Genomic DNA, 21,723 nt, shown 5'->3' with positions numbered 1-21,723 from the left:
TATTATTCTATCGATAATTAACAATAGGGATAACTATCGATAAGACGTTAGAAAATTTCTTATACAGAAAGAGTATTCGGAATGGCGACAAAAGGTTATGCAAAGTCCTTACGATACCACGGGGTACTATTACAAATAGACACCACTACTGAAAATTACATTCCACGGCCACTACGGAAACATCAAAAACGTACTTATATTATTTGGCAGTCATTACCTATGAATCAGAAAATGAAGGTAGGAAAAATCGTGATTATTTCTGATTGATCGTGGTTTGATAACGAAAAGATGATTCTGAAGAACAAGAATGAGTGGGAAAAAACCATGCGTGCATCACGCAGACACCAGAATATTTTATGACAAATTATAGAAAATATCTACAATTACTGTAAAGCAGTTTATTCTTTATGTTTAATGTAAAGTGAACAAATTATATTCACAGTGACTGTAAACTATATAAAACAAGCAAAACATTATTACAAATTAATGTTAGCTATTTTTAATATTAAGAATATTATTTTATAAAACACTACAATAACGTAATAAATTTTAACTAAATTTTATAGCATAATTTCATAACAGTGTATAACAAGTTACTCTTAATATAATTATTTAAAACATTGCAAAAAATTTTTTTATTTTTTATTAATAAAATTTATTTGCGCGTTTTTGACAGAGTCACAATTTTTGTGTTTACATATGACAAAATAAATTTACTATAAAATTGTAACTAATCTGTGTATTTTCTATTTTCTATTACGTTACAATTTAAAGTAAATTATCTGACAAAATTATAACTACAGTATTGATTAGTTTTTTCCAAGACATTTTTTTCACTACACAACTAGTTTTATTCATTATAGAAAAAAAAAACTGCGGTTTCTGAGGGCCCCATTTCTGAACATTTACTGTTTATAAAACTATCAATAAAATAAAAAGCTTAAAAGAAGATTTAATGCAAATTATGTGTATGTTGTGTTGTGACGCTGGTGTCACTTTGTGGAACCTTGAATGGAAGGTTCGCTCACCAAGGCGGCGTGAAATGACGACTCTCGTTGTTATAATAATTTAAGCTTTATTCTCGAGTAAGAATTAAGATTTGTTCGAAGCGGGCGGTAGGCGATGCTCATGGTCCGAATTGATTCGTTCGGTTAGACGCGTGCACATGCATGTAACTCGCACTTGGCACAACTTTAAATAATTTCTCGCAGCCATTAGAAAGAATTCGTATTGTGGGTAGCAATGAATCTCGCCAGAGACTCATGTAATTCTCGTGCACTGAATGCCCTCGCAATCGGCGTAGATCGATAACATTACGGGACAAAATACAGCATTGATGCGCGATGAAACGTCGGTGTAATTCGCTCTGAATATTCGGGATAAGATGCGTTGAGTACATATATTGATAGATGATTGTAATCGAGAAGCGATCTGAACTCTCGCACGCGAAACGTGTGTACGATAATCAACTTTCCGAGTGTCGCGCAAGGGGGCTCGCGTGCCATCTCAGATAGATAGCGTGATTAAAACAGGAGCGAGATATACTCATGTTTTGAACGAAATGTCGGCAGCAGACGTGATTGAACAGAGACGGCTCGGTGCCTATGATTCTGAACAATATTTAAGAAGTTTTAACTATCGGTCGGACATCTTGCGTAATGCTAATGCCGGCGATTCTGTAACTTTCAAGCCTCATAATTTGAAAAGTATTTAATGAAAAAATATTTTATTATAGTGTTTTGAAAAGCTCTTCAAATAAATTATAAAACTATGTAATAAAAAGAGGGGGATCCTGTTTAAAAAATTCATCGTGACCTTCACATGACCTTGCAGACTCCACCCAATATTAACCTTTTATCATCAGTTACGTATATTTTTTGAAGTCCTACAACTTTGCTTTTATATATTTTTCACTAGAATTGATCGTTTTCGAGATATTTTAGCCTTTCCAGACTTTCTGAAAACCCTGTGTAATTATATATAAATATGTAAATTATATATGTATATGTATATGGAAGGGCAATTTTCAGGACACTTTCTAAATTTATGATTTTCGTGCATAATAATGCCGCAAATGTTTGGAAACGCTTCTTCGATTACAAAAGTCAGTATTTTTGAAGATATATTAAAATTTATTTAGAACGGCAGTTTTCAATAACATTTTTAACTAAAACGACCATATCTTTATTTAACGTTTGCAATCTTTACATTTTACATTTATAAGTAATTTTTTTTCAATTTTGTGCCCTAGAAAAAAGAAACTAATAAATTATATAAAATTTTGGCACAAGTCTAAAACTGCGTATCAATTAACCTAATTATATTTTAATAAAAAGGCAGCTTTCAGGCAATACATTTTCACGATAAAAAGAAACGAATAATTCATTTTACTGATTTATTAATCGTATATGAAAGAATACGGCATCTGCTAATGTATATATTACTAAAATGCAGTATTAAATAGAAGCAGAATGAAATTCTGTGTTTTTTATATAAAAGTTCTGAAATCCACTTCGTTAAAAATTAAATCATATACAGGACCAATTTTCATGTCTTGCATTCTTTCGTACATCTTAATAAAAAATTATGATAAGTTCCAATAACTACAGTTTGAAGATATGACTAAGGGATAATTAAAACTAGGTTTACGATTCTTAAAAAAAAATTTCAGAATGTTCTAAAACAGTATTCTGTTTTTAGTTGTCCTTTCAGTTTTTTTATATCAAAAACTAACGATCTAAAAACTGTCATTCTATTATTATATATATATATATATATATATATATATATATATATATATATATATAGAAGTTGTTATCTTCGATGTTTTGCTTCAGATTTGATCATCATGTCGTTCATGATCGAAAATTTTATTATCAGTATATGACAGAGTGAAAAATATAATCATTTTAGCAAACAAGAAGAATTGGTATTGGTAAAACTCTGTTTTAAAAAATTACAAAAATATTGAGATCAATGTTTAAACATTTCGGTATTCTCGGAAAACGATCTGAAAATTGCCATTCTACTGCTGTATGTATACGTATAGACCTGAAAATTATTATTTAAACTAGACGACATCATGATTTTTGCATACTATAATAGAATTTTTATAATAAGAGTTAAAACAAACTTGTCATATACAGCCAAATTAACATTAATAGGCACTAATTTTATAATATTTAGATTGGATACTACTGTTAGATGCATTTAAATATACAATTATGTTAATATATATGATGTATGTCTTCAAAGATATGAAATATAAGATTAAATATTTATTGATATTAAAGTGACACTGCTTTCGATTATAATAATATATGTAGAAGGGCAGTTTTCGGATCAATTTTTGACATGAATTGAGGCAGTTTCGAGGCTTTCAAGTTTTTAAATTCTGGAAACTACATATGTTTTGCAGCAATTTCAGGAACTGTCTTTAAAATGATTGTAAATAATAATGTTATTTATAAGATAAGCTTTATATATATTGTATATATTTATATACAGTTTAATTACGAGACTAATTATTTGCCAAACCTTATATGCATAATGTAAATATACAGTTTAGACATGTTTGCATATCAACGGCAATTCGGAACTTAACAAATTTGATGTACTAAGAGACTGTATATTTACTTTATATAAAATTTGTCAAGTAATTAGTATCATAACTAAACTATTTATAAGCATATACAACATATATATAGCTTATCTGTAATAACATCTATACACATTTAGTATAAAAATATTTTTATCTGTTTTAAGGACTTTATACAGAAATAAAATAACGGTTATTTGCAGGACAGTCCCTGAATCTACGATAAACATATATGATTTTTAAGATCGACCTGAAAACTACCAGAACTCCTCGAAACTGCCGAGTCATACCGAAAACCGCCCTTCTACATACATATAACTATATGCAATTATATATAAAATAATTTTTCCCAGGTGGGGAGGCTAAATGAACATCCAGTTAGTCCCCCAATATCTTAAAATTCATTCTAAGGAATCTCCGATGAGAGCATAATTAGGAATTCTTTATGAACTCGTAGTTATACCCCAATTATACGAGTCAATGACAGATTCAAACATGACTAAATTTCAAGTAAATATATCGCTATGTAAAATCTAAAAAAATAATAAAACGAAGTATTTTATATACTTATAATATTAAATCAAAGAATAAATTAATTTAAGAGAAAAAAAGGAAACTTCCGTATCACGTAATAAATAAGAAAAATTAGATCGTGGCGACATCGCAGTTTTATAAGCAAATGAATATAGGCACAAGTTATCTGTCAAGATATTTATACAAAAGAAAAAAACGTTCGCACAAATGTGTTATAAAGGAAAATATATCAAAAATATAATTTTAGCAAAAAAAAAGTGTAAAGCGGCTCTCACGAAGAAACGACAAGAATGCGAAAGACAATCTTCTTGTCGGTTCTCGAAAGTGCAACATTACCATATCTAATAGATGTCTTCAATTCTCGAGAAAATGTATAAAATTAAGATTTTTTATTGACCCAACTTTAATATCATGTGATAAATATTTGTGATGTTATTACATGAGTTTCTTCACGAATTTAACTATTTAAGACTCGTTTTTCATTAACTTTTTGAATATGATTTCGAAGCTATATGAAAATTCATGTCGCATCACAGCTAAAAATAATTATACTGCAATAATAGATATAGAAACATTTACGATGTTTGATCGGTTATATGTATATCAGAAACGGGATGGTAATTCCAATTCATCTTTTACAGGCATATGTATTAATGTCTAAATTATTTGAGACGAAAATTTCAAGACATTCTTGAATAATACATTTTGGGTATAACTACCTTAAATTAATATAGTTGCGATTTTTGAGTTTTATCCCTTACCTTCAAAACAACATCAAAACTAGTCTAAAAGGAAATCCTTAGAAAATAGTATTGAATCTATAATACCTTTAAGGCATATTGTTCCAGTATTAATGCATTACAAAAACATACAATATAAAAATATATATTTTTTTTAGCTTTAAGCCTTTAGCAGTAGTACCATCTTGCTTCAACACTCAAAATAGAACTATATTTGAAAATAAAAAAATTAATGATTTTTCATGACGGAGAATTATCTGATTTATGAATTCTTTATTATTATTATAGAATAATTTTTATAATTTGACATTTCATTATAATTTATTGAATAACATGATGACAGTAATTTACAATATGTTAATAATATGTTATTTAATATATTATTTATCTAATAAAATTGTTAGATCGATAATCTGGATAATCTTTTAATTTCACCTCTTACATTCGACACTATTAATTTATCATGTAAAGTAGCACAATTTTATTTTTTATATTTACTATTAATTCTTTAACTAATGAAAACTGTATTAATCGAAACGTTTTTTAAAGTCATTTTAAATAATAAAAAAATAATTATTCTAGCCCAATTTGCTTGTTTTCTGGTCGTCTAAATTTAATATGTTTGTAATCTAAATCAACGAGCTTAGTTTCTAGTCTTTTTTATTAAATATAGCGTTTAGGTATTTTAATATATATTAATCTTACAAATGCATGAATGGATATGAAATTATTTGAATTTAAGATAATTATACCAAAACGCTAAAAATGGACTAAAAACTTCTTCATACCTTTAATACACAGAATGTAAAACGCACTATAAGCTTCATTTCAAAAAGTAACTTTATGTACAAAAAATATAATCTAAAATAATTAGAAAAAATTTTTTTTATTTTTGATAATATATATATATATATATATATATATATATAATATATAAAACACTAAAGTTTGTGAACTATCGCTTGCTAATAGAATCAGTCGTTGCTTGTATTTACTCGTTATAATATTAACATTTTGCATTATTAATTCATAATGTGATATTTTATTTTAGGATACATAAATATATGTACAATATACATTTCTAGAATATATAGATATATACAATAAAATATTTGTTATATTTTCGGTACAAGATACGTGCGGGCGGATTGTCAGTGTGATTGCAATTTTTAGCAGCATCAACTCGGCTTTCGACGAGCTTCGGGTCCATGTGCCAACCTTTCCTTACGAAAAGCGACTGTCAAAGATTGATACCTTGCGCCTGGCCATAGCATACATTGCTCTCTTGCGCGAGGTTCTAGCAGCCAGGCTTGATCCCTTAACATACGTCGAGAGGTGTCTTAGGGGTGAAATAAATGGCGAACGAGCTGAATGGAACACGAGCGGTACGTTTATTTTTACAATCATCTAAATATTTTAAATACATTATAACATATTAAAAATTGTAAGTATAAAAGTTATAAACAACCCATGTACAGTTCTATAACTGGGCCAACGATGGGTCAACGTCGGATACGATCTTCCGAATGTCGGCTATACTGACTATAACATCGCGTCAGTATAATATCTAAATTATAAGATCGGCCCAAAGTCGAATGCTAGTGTTGAGTTGATATTGGTCACCAACGTCGGCCCAGTATTAGTTGTAACGTCGGATCGATGTCGGTATAATAATCCAAATGATAAGATCGAACCAACATTAAAAACCTGTGTCTAGCCGACGCTGATCATCGACATTGGCTCAACGTTGAATATTAATATCGAGTCAACACAATTAGTGCAATATAAGGTAAAAAAAGTAATTATTTTTTAATTAAAGATGTTTCATATCCAAGATGTTTATAAGTGTATGGTGAGATTTTACCTGAAATTAGATATTTAAATTAATTTTGAAAAACACACTTATCTTGAAATATTCGAACCTAGGACCTTTGTATCAAGAATCTTCTGCCTTACGTGCTACACCATTTTTTCAACTGATAAATTATGTTACTCATTATCTATTGAGATTTGCTGAATCTTACCCGATGTTGAACGTTACGCCGACGTTGGCAATATCACAGCAAATAGATTGTCCTTAATCGAACACAGCGCGACGTCGGCCCAGACTATATCAGCCGATTCTTATCTAATGCCAACTTTAGGTTACGGTCAGGCCAATATTGAGCCAACGTTAGCAGTATAATGGTAATCAGATGTGACGCTAACGTCGGATCAAAGTGCACCAAAGACATTAAGTGCTTTTATTCAATGTTCATAGGTAGCTTATTTTCACTTACACATATCTTTTATCACTTTTTACGATTATTTACTAAATGTCAGGGGGAATAAACATAGTTTTCGTCCATTTTTACAAATGTTTTAAAATAATCTCATCAGTTTATTTTATCTAAATTGTCTTTATTTATAAATGGTACGTAATAAAAATTAACGTATCATTTCTCGCTTCTGACGTCACGATTCAATATGACTGTGATAACTATTCAAGAACTTTAACCGATTCTTATTTGATGACAATTCACGGATCAACGTCGCAACGTTGCATCGTAATTGATATGATAACATGTTATCGATATACTGCCAACGTTGGCCAAAGTACATTGACTCGACGGTGGCCCAAAATTGTCTTCAGATAAAAGTCGGTAGCCTGAGACTATGTTACGCAGTGATTGACGTGACCTACTGCTAATGTTGGCCGATGGTGGCCCAAAGTATTTTTCAGCTGAGTCGGCTAACATAGCTTGAGCCGAGTGGCATTCACTTGCACACAGTACAATTGGACACGTTGTAAATGCACACATTGCAATTGAATATATAATAATGCACACGGTTCAATTGCACACCGTTCAGTTACACACCGTTCAGATTGCCCATGCAAAAATGCGCGCAGTTTTTACGCGCACATAAAGATACGAATAGTTCATTTGCACACCGATCAATTGCATACACGAAAGTTGCGCACACCGTTTAAATTAAATGGTGTGTACAACTTTCGTGTGCGCAACTTTTATGTGTGCAACTGTACGATGTGCAAATAAACTGTGTCCAATTGTACGATGTGCAATTGAACAGTGTGCAATTGAACTGTGTGCATTTGCAATGTGTCCAATTGTACTGTGTGCGCCGCTCTTGTCTGAGTCAACGTCGCGCCGTGATTGTCATATGACAACCAGTTGCCGACATACTGTTAACATTGGCCAAGAGTAGTTATTAAGTAAGAAGTTTAATATAGCTTGATCAGGCGTCTTACCGTGATTGTTATGACAACCAGTTGCTAACGTACTGCCAATGTTAGCCCAACGTTGACCCGACGATAGCCTAAAACTGTCTTCAGATAAGAGTCAGCTAACATAGCTTGGGCCGACGTCATGCCATGATTGGTATGGCAACCGGTTGCCGAGATACTGCCAACGTTGCCTCGAAAGTCGTCATTAAGTAAAAGTTGATTAGCATAACTTGGCTCGCTGTCGCGCCATGATTGACATAACAATCGGTTACCAACATGTTGCCAACATTGGCTCAATGCTGGTCCGATAGCAGCCTAAGGTTGTTTTCAGACAAGAATCAACTAATATAATATGAACCGACGCCGCACCGTGGTTGACGTGACAACCGGTTGCCGACATATTGCCAATATTAACCCGAGAGTCATTAAGTAAGAGTTTATTAATATAGTCTGGGCCACCGACAAGATACTATTAAAGGCACTTATGGAAATTCGCGTGTTAAAATTTAAGTGATTAAAAGTAATAAACTAGTATTACGGTACTAATTTCATTATTTATTAGTTTTGTAGACATGTATATATGTTTAAAACTTAATAATACTCTCGATTTTTATTTTAAACTGTGATTTTAATGATATCATCCGAGTATCATCCGATTATCAATAGAGATGATAACTGCAGAGAAAAAATTGTAATTTTTCGACAATATATAAGATATTATATCATTAAAAGTACTTATTTACAGCTTTTATATAATAAAAAATCACGAATTTAATAACGTATCAAAATATTTATGTTATAATAATTGTAAATTTTTAATTGTCGTCGGTAATGTTATCATTCTTCATTTATCCTCGGGCCTTCCGAGCTCTATTGATAGTCACGAAAATTTGCCCAGAGTTCATCGGTATCTGGGCCGACGTTGCGCCGTGATTGGAGTGACAACCAATTGCCAACATAATGCTAACGTTGATCCAATGATGGCCCAAAGTTGTCATCAGATAAGAATCGACTAACGTAGCCAACATTGCACTGTTGTTCGATCAATGACAGTCATTTTGCTGTGATATTACTAATGTCGATACAATGTTGGGCAAGAGTCGGCAAACCTTACCTTCTAGATGTCACTTATCATTTTTCACTAACCAGCAAAAGTTGTCTTATTTATAAAATTGATTGTTTCATAAAATAATAAAAAATATTTGTTATTGATTTTTATAAAGTTATAATTGAAAATTTATTCGTTAATTAAACGTTTTTAATTTAAAAAGTATCACACACAAATTTTTGTATAACAATAACATTCTAATTAAATATCTGAGTTATAAGAACTTGTTATTTCTTCATGCAATTTACTAGTCTGTAGACTACCGTTATGCAAAATACAGATTGCACAGCTTTTATATATACGAAGCAAATATTGTCACTACATGGAGCGCTATTGGACTATCAAGAGAAAGTTCGCAACTGTGAACCGATCTAATCCGGAATCGATTTGATTCTCCATGAGATATGTTGTTAAACACGAAAATCTAAGAGACAGGTATTTTTTTTATACGTGCGCTAACTCATATTTAAGAAGTGAAACCCCTTTAAAAAAAATGGTGTTTTTCTTTCAAGGCGAATATCGTCGGAAATATAAAAGATAGAAAAAAATTTTTTAAACAAAAGTTGTACGGTTTCAAGAATACTTTAAAATTATGATTAAAAAATTTTTTTAATTTTTTTGTTTAACAAAATACCCTCATTACCCATAATTTTCTTAAATTTTCAAATTTTTTTTACCAAATTGAAGATTATTTTTCTGCGAATTCAATTATGTGTAATAAAGTTGTATTAAAATCATTTCCGAGAATTAATTATTAACGCTTCCGTATATACGTAAATGCTCATATGCGTAAATAATTGTCGTCGGAACAGTAAAATATATGAAAATTTGAAAAGATGTCTTAAATAAAATTTGTATATTTTTCTATATGCTTTAATATATATGCATTTAAATTTTATATACAATATATATACATATACATATATACATATATATATATATATATATATATATATATATATATATATATATATATACAGGGTGGCATGAATATACGGTCCCACTCGTCCCAGCAGGCAGAGTGGACTAAACTGAGTAGAAAAGTCCTCTACCATTTTGTAATGCTCGCAATAATTAATGAGATATTAACGTTTAAAGATAGCCGAATATGCTTAGACTCGTAACTTGTTCTCGTAAAACTCGTAAGAATTTATAACCAATATTCTAATTTTATGCGTATGTATCATAAGACGTAAAATTATTCACAAATATTTACGATTTTTTGTAAATCTTATGGCTAATAAAAAGTTGTCTGTAAAAATATCGTATAATAGTTTAAACACTTCAAAATTCTTATAAATTTTACGAGAATATGTTACGAACCTTACAATTTTGTTTAGAATTTAGGCATAAATGTCAAAGAAATAATAATAGGGTTAATATATTTTAAAAATATTATATATTTAGAAAATCTAAATACATATACATACACATATATATTATATTAGGTGTTGGAATTAATTCGTAGCGTTTTACAAGTGATGGGAAGTACTTTCATTAATGTATTTTTTAATGCTCATGTGAAATAAATAACATTCTTTCATTAAAAACGCTACGAATTAATTCCAGCACCTAATATATTGTATATAAAATGTAAATACATATATAATAAAGCATATAGAAAGTTATACAAATTTTACTTGAGACATGTTTTCAAGTTTTCATATATTTTACTGTTTCGACAATTACTTACGAATATGAGCATAGATTACGTATATACGCGTTAATAATTAATTCTCGAAAATGATATATTATAATATAATTTACTACACACTTTATTATACATGGTTGAATTCGTAAAAAAATAATTTTTAATTTGGTAAAAGAAAAATTTGAAAATTTAAGAAAATTATGGGTGATTGTAGTATTTTGTTAAATAAAAAAATAAACAAAAATTTTTTTTATCTATAACTTTAAAATACTCTTGAAACCAACTTTTGTTTAAAAAATTTTTTTCTATCTTTTATACTTCCGACGATATTCGCCTTGAAAAAAAATACCATTTTTTTTTTTAAGTGGTTTCACCCCTTAAACATGAGTTAGCGGACGTATAAAAAAACGTGTCTCTTAGATTTTCGTGTTTAACATATCTCATGGAGAATCGATTGCGGACAGTTGTGAATCTTCCCTTGTAAAAAATGATAAAGTTCTCAATTTTGAAATTTTTTGTCATTTTTAGCATAAACTTCACCTCATAAACATGTTAATGCGTATACTTTAATCTTGGATTGGAAAAGGATTTTCAAATCAGTAAGAGAACAAAATAATAACTGTTATACAAAGATTACATGATTTAGTCGATAATACAGATGACTTTTGGATCTCCTTAAGTCTAGAATTCAGAATTACTCAAAGATTTTCAATGAAATTTAAATATGGTGATCGCAGAAATCATTCGAGATGTTTTATGCGTAAAAAAGTTTGTTTTTTCTGTATCGTATGTGTTTTGCTATTTTACTAAAAAATAAAATTATCTTCGAGCCCGAGTTTCAATAAAGACATGTCCAAATTTTGAAAAAAACATGAAAAAGAGCTTCTAAATTCAGAAAACTGAAAATATATATATTATAATTTTTTGTATTTTAAGAAATAAATAAAAGTTTTATATTTGTATATATAATGATTTTTTTATTTTTGCCAATTACTGTATTTCAAAGAAATTCTATCAATTAGATTAGCATTCCCAATACTTTGCTCGAGATAACGCTTCCATCTCACATTTCGTTAAATGAGGAAAAAAAAATTAAAAAAAGAAGTGGCACTCAAATTTTTTCTCAGCAATTTACTCCAACTCTTGATTTAATTCTAGCATTTAGCTTTATCTATTTTTTTCTTGTATTCTTTTTTTTTGTTTAATGAGACAATGAAATGGTAAAAGCATTTAGCTCGCGAGAAAAATATTGGATGGGCCTGAATTAGATAGATAATTATGTATAATTGCGTCAAAAATTTTCTTAAATATTTTCTTCTAATTTTAAAAATATATACTCTCGATTCTGTCTTTGTTCGCATTATAAATATTAAATTAGTAGTAGAGAAAGGTCGCTGATATCGACATACCACTTCATTTTTAGATAGTATTTCTTAAACAAAAGCTAAAAATAAAATTTTAGAATACAAACTAGCAAGTATCTTCAGCAATAACATAACAATTTTTATTGTTTACAATTTTGCAATTAACTTTTTTGTAAGATAAAAGTGAGTGTTTTAACAAATTTGTCCTCAAAATTGACACAATAAACAATAATGCCACATATTCATATTCTTTTTTTACAGAAATTATCAATATAAAATACCTATATATGAATGTAAATAACATTTTCTAAAATCTTTTCGTTTCAGTATAAGATGTTTTTTTGTTTATTTGTATACATACTTCATGCAAGACGTAAACGTGTAACGCGATAATTTTTTTCTTAGTTTTCCCATAAATATAAAGTTGCCTTTAGATCCGATAGGAACACAACACTATGAATATTATGTTATCTTATATTTTATAGACAAATTTACGATGCACCTCGATTTTATATTTAAAACCATCATGAAGGAAATAAAAAAGAAAGAAATATTAATAAGACTGATTTATAAAACTACAAACATCTACAACGATATAATATTATAAAAAATATATAGTCATTTAAACTATTTAAGTATATAGCCACTTAAATTATTTAAACTATGCAATTTGTAAAAGAAAACCATAAAAATTTTATTTTTGTGTCTTTTAATTTTGTTTTTAGCTGATTTTGTATTGTAGAAATAAACCACAAATATATTAATTACAATTTTACTTTGTTGACCAGATTATATTTTATTAGTAATTTACAATAGTGTCCGAAAAATAAAATACAATAGTTCACGAGCAATAAAGTAATATCTTTTGGAAGACTTATATATTATTGGTAATTTTCCTTTATTATTACAAATAATTAAACTTGAATGACTTTAATTTAATATTAAATTCTCAACAAGAGAAATACTGTTCTCTGCAGAATATTTTTTACCTTATAGAAATTAAATATATAATATTCAAGGTCCAAAAGAAGATACTTTGAAGATGATAACATTATATTTTTTTTAACCAATAGGAAATAAATGCCTGTAAGAGTCCAGCTAGGTCTTAAATGCTTGTATAACTCTGTATGAATTTATATACCGAGAGTATGTAGTTCTTTAAATTGCGCGCTGAAATGATTTTTTGATCTTAAAGTTTCAAGAACGAAAAATCATTTCAGTGCGCAGTTGAAAGGACCATATACGTAATATATAAATTTATATATTATACATAATATATAAAATCACAGAATTATACAAGTACTTAAGATCTAATTAGACTCTTAAAGGCATTTATTTTTTATTAGTTGTGTTTTTACATGTACGATCCTATGAGATTTTTTATTCTTTAATAAATCGAGCTACCATAGAAATGTCTTTTTTTTTTATTGGAGTACAAATTAGTTTGGACCGTTTTTTTGTATTCAAAAATGCATTTATTTCAAAACAAAATGAATGAACAGCTTAATTAAAGTATTGTCCATCGCTGGCTACTACGTTTTCCCATCTCTCAGGCAATTTTCGAATTCCATCTCGAAAAAATGACTCGTCTTTGGAGGCGATCCAATTTTGGAGCCAATTTTCGATTTCTGCGAAAGAAGTGAACCGGACTTTCCAAATCGTGCTGCATCCTTCGGAACAACCAGTAATCAGAAGGAGCAATGTCCGGAGAAAATACGGCGGGTGCGGTAAAACATCCCATTTGAGCGTTTCCAAATATTTTTTTACGACTTTTGCGATATGAGGCCGAGCGTTGTCATGAAAAAAAATAACTTTATCATGTCTTTGTTCGTATTCCGGCCGTTTTTCTCGCAATGCACGGCTCAAACGAATCAATTATAGCCGATACCGATCGCCCGTAATGGAATCGCCAGGTTTCAGCAGCTCATAGACAACACCCTTTTGATCTCACCAGATACAAAGCATGATCTTCGAATCATCAATGTTCGGCTTTGGTGTTGATGTTGAGGTCGATGGCAACGATTGACTGAGCTTAGCGTAGTATTTTTTCTTCTTAGGGTTGTCGTAAAATATCCACTTCTCATCTCCAGTCCGATGTAAAAATTTCTTTTCTTTGTTGTCTTTGAATCAACTGTTTGCAAGTGAAAAATCGCCTTTCAACGTCTCTCGGTTTCAGTTCATAAGGCACCCAATTTCCTTGTTTTTGAATTATTCCCATGGCTCTCAATCGTGCAGAAACGGCTTGTTGAGTTACTCCCAATGATTCTGCAAGCTCCTCTTGCGTTTGACTCTGATCTTCTTCGAGTAATACCTCTAATTCTTTGTCTTCGAATTTTTTTGGCTGTCCAGAGCGAGGCTTGTCTTCAATGCTGAAATCTCCATCCTTGAAACATCGAAATCACATGATTCCCTACATGATTTATCAGTTGGAGCAGTGTCACCATGAACTTCGATAAGCATTCGATGAGCTTCAGCTGCACTTTTCTTCTAATTAAAGCAGAAAATTAGAATCTCCCGCAAATGCTTTGGTTAACACAAAATTCGACATTTCAAACACAGTAAAAATCAAGGTTTTTGTATGAAACTCAAAGCGATATAAACTGAATATTATTAGCAGATGTCTAAAAACTCTCTGAAAACCAAAATCAGCTGTCACTATAAACCATTCACAACAGCCAGAGCCATCTTTTGGAAAACGGACCGAACTAATTTATACTCTCAATATAATAAAGTTGAAGTATCGAAATTGACATGTGCAAAATTTTACGGTAGGTTAATAATGAAATAAGAGAGAAAAAAGTGTTGAAAATGTACTTTTCACATATAACTTATTGTTAGTGACGGATAAAGCTCGCAGACGCATCTTTGATTAGTACACAAATCTCACCATAGACTTTTCTCAAAAACGAGATTATAATCATTTAAAAAAATTATGATTTTAATGATCACAAAAAAGTAATAGGTCAACGGGCATTCTGGAAAGATATTTACATGCATAAACTTGCATATAAATTCCTCGAAAAATAAAAATTATGGTCGTTCAGCAGATACATGGCGCGATCCCATGGCGGAACGTATGTGCAATGTAGAATTGGCGGAATGCTCGTGATTGGTTAGACTTGTTTTATGTTCGTTCCGCGGATTTTATCCGCAAGTTTTTATTTTATGAGCACACGATGTACGGAATTGCCGAAATTGTAAGATTTTGTGCGAAGAAGACAAAATGTCGAATGTTTAGCAAAAAACTTCAAATAATTGAAGTGACATTCTAAAATAATCCACATATTTTTCTCTATCTTCGATCAGCACTTCTTTTATAAGATTGTCACTCGCTCCTTGTTGTAATCTCTTTTCATCACTAAATACGGGTTGCACCCAATATTTTCATTTTTTATTTTTATTTCTTTCAGCAAGTTTATATAATACATATTATAGCTTTGCAATCTTGCGGTGCAGCTCCTTTTTTTAAATACACAAATACTGTTTTAATGAATTTAATAATCTGCAAATAATATAAGACAAGTTTTAAATCTATATTCTTTTAAATATTAACAATTGTTTTATTTAAAATATTGTTAATCGAATAAGTTATTTTCAACCGAATAAGATTTGTAGAGTTTTGGATTGGATTTCTTGAATTTTGAATATATACTCGTATATACACGCATGTGTGATTTCGGTCCGCATGAGTTCGTTTCTTTATGTCCCATAGTGCAGAAAAACGCAGAAATATAATCTATGCAAGCCAATAATATAACTGTTCCCATAGATACAACAGAAAGGATAAGATCTCTTGTGATTGGACACACGCCAATTACGCTTTCACTAGTTCCATGGGACATAAGAAAATACATATTGGCGGAGTACAATTGACGGAACGCTTGCGATTGGACGAGCATTGTTCCAAATTCTGCACCATGGGATCGCGCCATTAACTATTACGGAGCAGATCCATAAGCGCTTGTTGTTCATATTAGATGATCTGAAAGAATACACCAGTAGCAGCGAGCGCTCACGGTCCGCAACAGTTGAATCTGCTGAACGCGATCAATTTTATCATTTCGTTCGATGAAGATGAATCTCTTAACTGTCATATGTTCCATACTATTTCATTAAGATATAAACGTTTTAATTTTATCCAAATTATACAGATTGACAATACACAGCTCTCTCAAATATTTAATTTAGAACAAATTAGGAATGCATCAGATCATAAAATTATCCGTGGATATCCGAAAAGAATGTAACATCGGATATCCATTCGAATATCTGGGAAGGTAATTCTTTAAGTCGGGCATCCAATATTTTTCGGATATCCGACCGGATTCCAGGACAATGTCTAAAAAAAAACTGATCAAAAAAGAAAAGAGACTGTAAGGGAAAATGATAATAATTACAATTTTAATGTTATTATCCGAGATGATTATCAATAAAGATGATAACTGTAGAAAAAGAAATTGTAATTTTGCAGCAATATATAAAATATTATAGCATTATGCACTTATATATTTATAGAACATTTATATAATAAAAAATCAACAATTTAATGATATAAAATTTCAACTGGATATATTCTCGAATATTAATGACATCCGACGGTTTTCGGTCAGATAGTAAGAAAGTAATACCAAATACCAGACTGTTCGGATATCTGGTGCATCCCTAGAAAAAACTACATATTTATATTATAAAATTAATCGTATGAATATCATTTAAGTTGTGTAAAATATATATAATAATATTACAACTTTTTAAGACATTAAATATTACACCTATTATTGCAGATCTGACGGCACGCTTATCCTGGATAAATTGGGAAAATTTGGGGGTGAATCCAAATCGTCGATCAGTACTTACTACTTTGGCACTGACAACCGACAATATGAATTAAATACTGATAACATTTTGGCAGTAATTTTTCTTTTCTTTGTAAATATCTTTATGCACAGATAGGAAAAGAGAAAGAAAAAAAAGAAATGCTAAAGACTTTCGCGATCACATTTTAGTTAACGTGCAATACAAGCGACAAACTTATTCAGTATCTATGTGTACATGTATAAGATATAGTACAATTTAGTATTTGCTTTGAAATAAAATCGATGCTGTTCGAGACTCTTGGCTATATGTATTTTTAATAATGCCAATCAGAACTTATATATTTTTTAAGGAGGTTCTCACATTTGATGAAATATAAAACAAGTCCGTAATGTAATGTGTATATATAATACAAAGATTAATTATACTAATAATATCTAGAAAACATTTCATTGATTTTTACCGTACCGTTTGGAAGATATCTAGTTCTAAATGAATGGAATTTTACATTATGCATACGCAAAACTTTATATTATAAATATTTTTTTCTTAATTTGAGACATTGTATATGAAATAGAAATTTCAAAAATGTTATAATGACAAAGTAAACTTAAGTTTTTATTCTGATAATGTTTCTTTTAAATTAAGCGCATAATTAAACAAAAATTAATATCCTTTTTTCGATAAAAAGTAGCAAAAATACTTGTCAAGTAAACGACGCATATGTGTATAATTACGTAATACCTACAGAAAAATTCATTTTAAACTTACTAATAGCTTTTAAATTTATGTCTTTCATATTTAAGATGTTACAACGTTTTCATTATTTACATATTTTGCCGTGTGCACTGTGAAAGAAAAAAACGTAACATAACAATAACTTAAAGATACCTATATAATTTCAAACGTAATGAATCAATCATTATTAAACCAAATTTATTATTAAATAAACGTCTTACAACTTATATTTTTTAATTTAAAATATTTAATAACATGTAAAATTAATAATTATATGTAATTATATTAACAAATTAGTTAATGTAATTATATATAACATAATGTAGCTGATAATGTCTCTATAGTACTGTTTTAATCGATTCTTACATATTTTAAGTATTTAAGCTGTCTATTGATTAGAAAATAGCACAAGAACCTCCTAAAGAATAACCAGCAAATTCTATAGAATGTTTTATTTTACATTATTGCTGTAATTTTGATGTTTGTTACAACGTTATTCATATTATTAAAATTTGTTATAATTGAAATATGGTAAAAAATATTTTTCATTTCTTGTGTTATAAAGAAACATACATGTTAAATCCATATGTATATTTAAATATATATACATACGATAAACGTTTGTATTGAAATGTACAGTGTGACTTTTTTATCAGTTTAAGTCTATTTTATTAGTACTTACTTGTGTAAAAACTCTTCTTGTCATTATATTAATTCCGTTTTAGACTCTATCCATCCTCTATCCACCAAAATGTAATTTTGTAATAATCTTGCAGTAATATTACAAATTTGCAGTAATATTGCATGATAATATGTCAGTAATATGAATATCGCTGCAATATTAAATGTCCGCGATAAATTAATCGCTGAAATATTTCTGCAATATTTTTGTAATATTATTGTCATATTAGACAATATTTCTACATATTATAGTAATATTTTGCAATATTGCGATAGTATTTCTATATACTGTAGTAATATTACAATAATATTACATAGTAATATACCAATAATATTGCATAAATATTGCTACAATAATAAATGTCCGCAAAAAATTCATTGCAGGAATATTTCTGCAATATTTTTGCAATATTGCAACATTATGATATATTAATAAAATCATATGACATATAATTCACATGGTTTTATTAATTACTGAAATCTTATTGCTCAGCATTATACATTCTAAATTATGTATGATAAAATCACGATAAAAAAAATCAAAGTTCTAGAAAGCACATCTAAAAAAAATTGAAAATTTCTGGGAGACACGCTAACTCTTTCTTCTTAAAGTACTATTGGAAGTTTTCTTCTTACGAGTAGGGTATTCCTCTCCTGACAAATTCGCGTACTTACTCCTTCAGTACGAAATATTGCAAAAATATTTCAATACGACAAAAATTGTAGCAATATTGAAATTATAATATATTTTATTGGAAATATTGCAACAATATTGCAAAATATTATAATATTAATTTTGTAAAAAATATTGCAACATGTTGCAATATTACAATTTAGTAAATATGTATGGGCTACGAGTGTTGCAAGATTCGGGATAAATTCACACATGCGCGCTAGCGCAACGTGAGCCGCCATCAGTGGTGTATATATTTTACTGTTACTATGGTTATCATTACGCTCCTCTTATAAAAATATAGAATATAATGGTAATGCATCAGAGATTTTATACAATCAATGTGGACAAAAATGAATCAATCTTGTGGATAGGGATGTGCATCGAAAAGAATGACTTCAATATTTGACATCGAAGTTAACTTCGAAACATGCATCGATGATAGAGAAATATCGGCTGTATAACATCGATGTTTCTTTTTCTTTCTTTGCAATAAAGCTTTAATTTATAATGTAATTTATGTAACTATTCTATAAAAAGCATAATATTAAAAATATTATATAATATTTTCAAAATATTATAATATTTTAATTTTTTGACAATAATTAATTTGTATAATATAGGAATATTTTGCGCTTATGAAGTAAAACTAATTGACTATAAAATATATTTATTGTTAAATCATGTAATTTGAAATAAGAAATAATAAGACTTAACCTCGAAACATGCTATCGATGATAGAAAAATATTGGCTGTATATCATCGATATTTCTTTTCCTTTCTTTGCAATGAAGCTTTAATTTATAATGTAATTTATGTAACTATCCTATAAGAGACATAATATCAAAAATATTACAATATTCTCGAAATATTATTATATTATTTTAATTTTTTAATAATATTTATATGATATAGGAATATTTTGCGCTTATAGGGTAAAGCTAATTGATTATAAAATATATTTATTATTAAATTGTGTAATTTGAGATTAGAAGTAATAAGAATTAGTATTAAAAATATTTAATAATGTTATATTTTTAATTATTATAAATAATAAATAATTTATTAAGATTCCACCGTAATGTGAATACACAATAAATAAAAATATTAAATTCTATAACGGTCGAAACTGGATCTTTAATTAAGGGGGGAAACCACAGTAGAGCACGAAAAAGTAAGTATATTTTCGGAAATTTTTTTTGGCTCAATGAAATGATCAATCAAAAATTTGTAAAATAAGCATTATAATATTATAAATAAAGTACAAATAAGAATATTTTCATACATTTTTGATACAAAATGGCGGCTGTGCCGCACTTGTCCGATGGCGCCTATTTTTGAAGGAGGGACCATGGGCGAACATCTAGAGTCCTTAATTTTTGACCTGGAACAAAAAATGACAGTTTTTTAGGTTCTATATATCAATAGCTATGGAAGTACGTAGGATTTTTTCGATATATTAATTTTTCGCAAAATGGTGCACGTTTTAAGGAAAACTTGCAAATTTAACAAAAAAAAACGCCATAAAATTGTTGATAAAAAAAACCATGTAATATAAAAAAAACCCTACGCACTTCCATAGAGAAAGGTATTCTGAATATACTGTCAAAATTTGAAACCGATCGGTAAAGATTTATTCAAGTTATGTGTCCGCCCAGTTTAAAATAAGTAGTTTCGAGAAAAACGCGTTTAAAGTTTTAAGTACTGTAAAATCATATAATATTTTTATATACATCTAATCTGCGATGCCTGCGCCATACAATTGACCTTCTTCATCTATCTCCTGCTCTTGTTTGGCCTTTCGAATTGTTTTCAGATCGATGCGGGCCTGTTTTGCGCCCTCACTCAAAGATCGTTCCACTTTCTGTATGCGTTTTTCATCCAAGTCCATGCATAGTTTGTGACTTTTTGGGCCAATTTTCATGCCCATGACCTGGATTATATGTAAAATTGATATTAATCCGTCATTAAAAACACACGAAGCGATGTTCGTAGCAATGTCGATGATTATTTTGCCGGAATTCATAGTTTTCGGAGCCATCGCCCATACTGTCGAGTTGAAGCTCTCATTGCTGTTTTGAGTGAAACCCCCGATGCAGCGAGTGAGAAGATCATCCGTAGTGAGTTGTTCGTAAACTGGCTTAATTGTTTCATAAACTATATCACACATTAGTGATTTGTGCGTATAGGTAGCCAAAGTGTTAGAAGATTTCGCCCTTTGCCACGAGCACCATGAATTTTCTCCAGTCGGGCAATCGTCGTGTTGGGGATGGTTATCCGTAGATATTTTGTGAAGTAATGTGGCCCATATAGCTGTCTTCATTTTTTCGACTGATTCGCAATTTCTACCCGAATAGCTAACCCGAAATACATTGACAGTTCGTCGATCAGTTTGCCTGTCAATTTCCCTTTTCCTCCCAAGCCTTTTGTGCGTTTCTTCAAATTACGGAGGTGCCCATGCGTTTTTGTACGTGATCTACGCATTCCTTTTTAGTTATCGTTTATTTTCGGAGGGAAGTTCCTTCTCCATCGCCATTATACCTGCTCCCGTACTCATAAATTACATCGCGCGCCGGAATCACAAAAGGCGCTCGG

General features: G+C 29.7%; 1 protein-coding gene and 1 pseudogene across 7 annotated transcripts in view; one reads left to right on the top strand and one right to left on the bottom strand.

Moving 5' to 3' along the window:
• LOC105144482 (48 related 2) overlaps positions 1–21,723 on the top strand; it is a 235,328-nt gene that overhangs the window by 157,009 nt on the left and 56,596 nt on the right. For 4 of the 7 annotated variants that reach the window (XM_087408212.1, XM_087408214.1, XM_087408210.1 and 1 more), the window contains one exon: positions 6,046–6,257. In XM_087408212.1, the coding sequence (XP_087264338.1) occupies positions 6,046–6,257 (212 nt within the window). Of the gene's footprint in view, positions 1–6,045; positions 6,258–17,005; positions 17,332–21,723 lie in introns of those variants that run through there. The other 3 variants (XM_087408215.1, XM_087408211.1, XM_087408213.1) reach the window with 2 other exon arrangements.
• On the bottom strand, positions 20,178–21,696 carry LOC147908963 (uncharacterized; annotated as a pseudogene).

The sequence above is a fragment of the Acromyrmex echinatior genome, chromosome 7 (genome assembly GCF_024713525.1).
Source record: "Acromyrmex echinatior isolate Ae372 chromosome 7, ASM2471352v2, whole genome shotgun sequence".
Lineage (NCBI taxonomy): Eukaryota > Metazoa > Arthropoda > Insecta > Hymenoptera > Formicidae > Acromyrmex > Acromyrmex echinatior.
The sequence above is the reverse complement of the archived record's forward strand: the minus strand, read 5'-3'. Positions and strand labels throughout refer to the sequence as shown.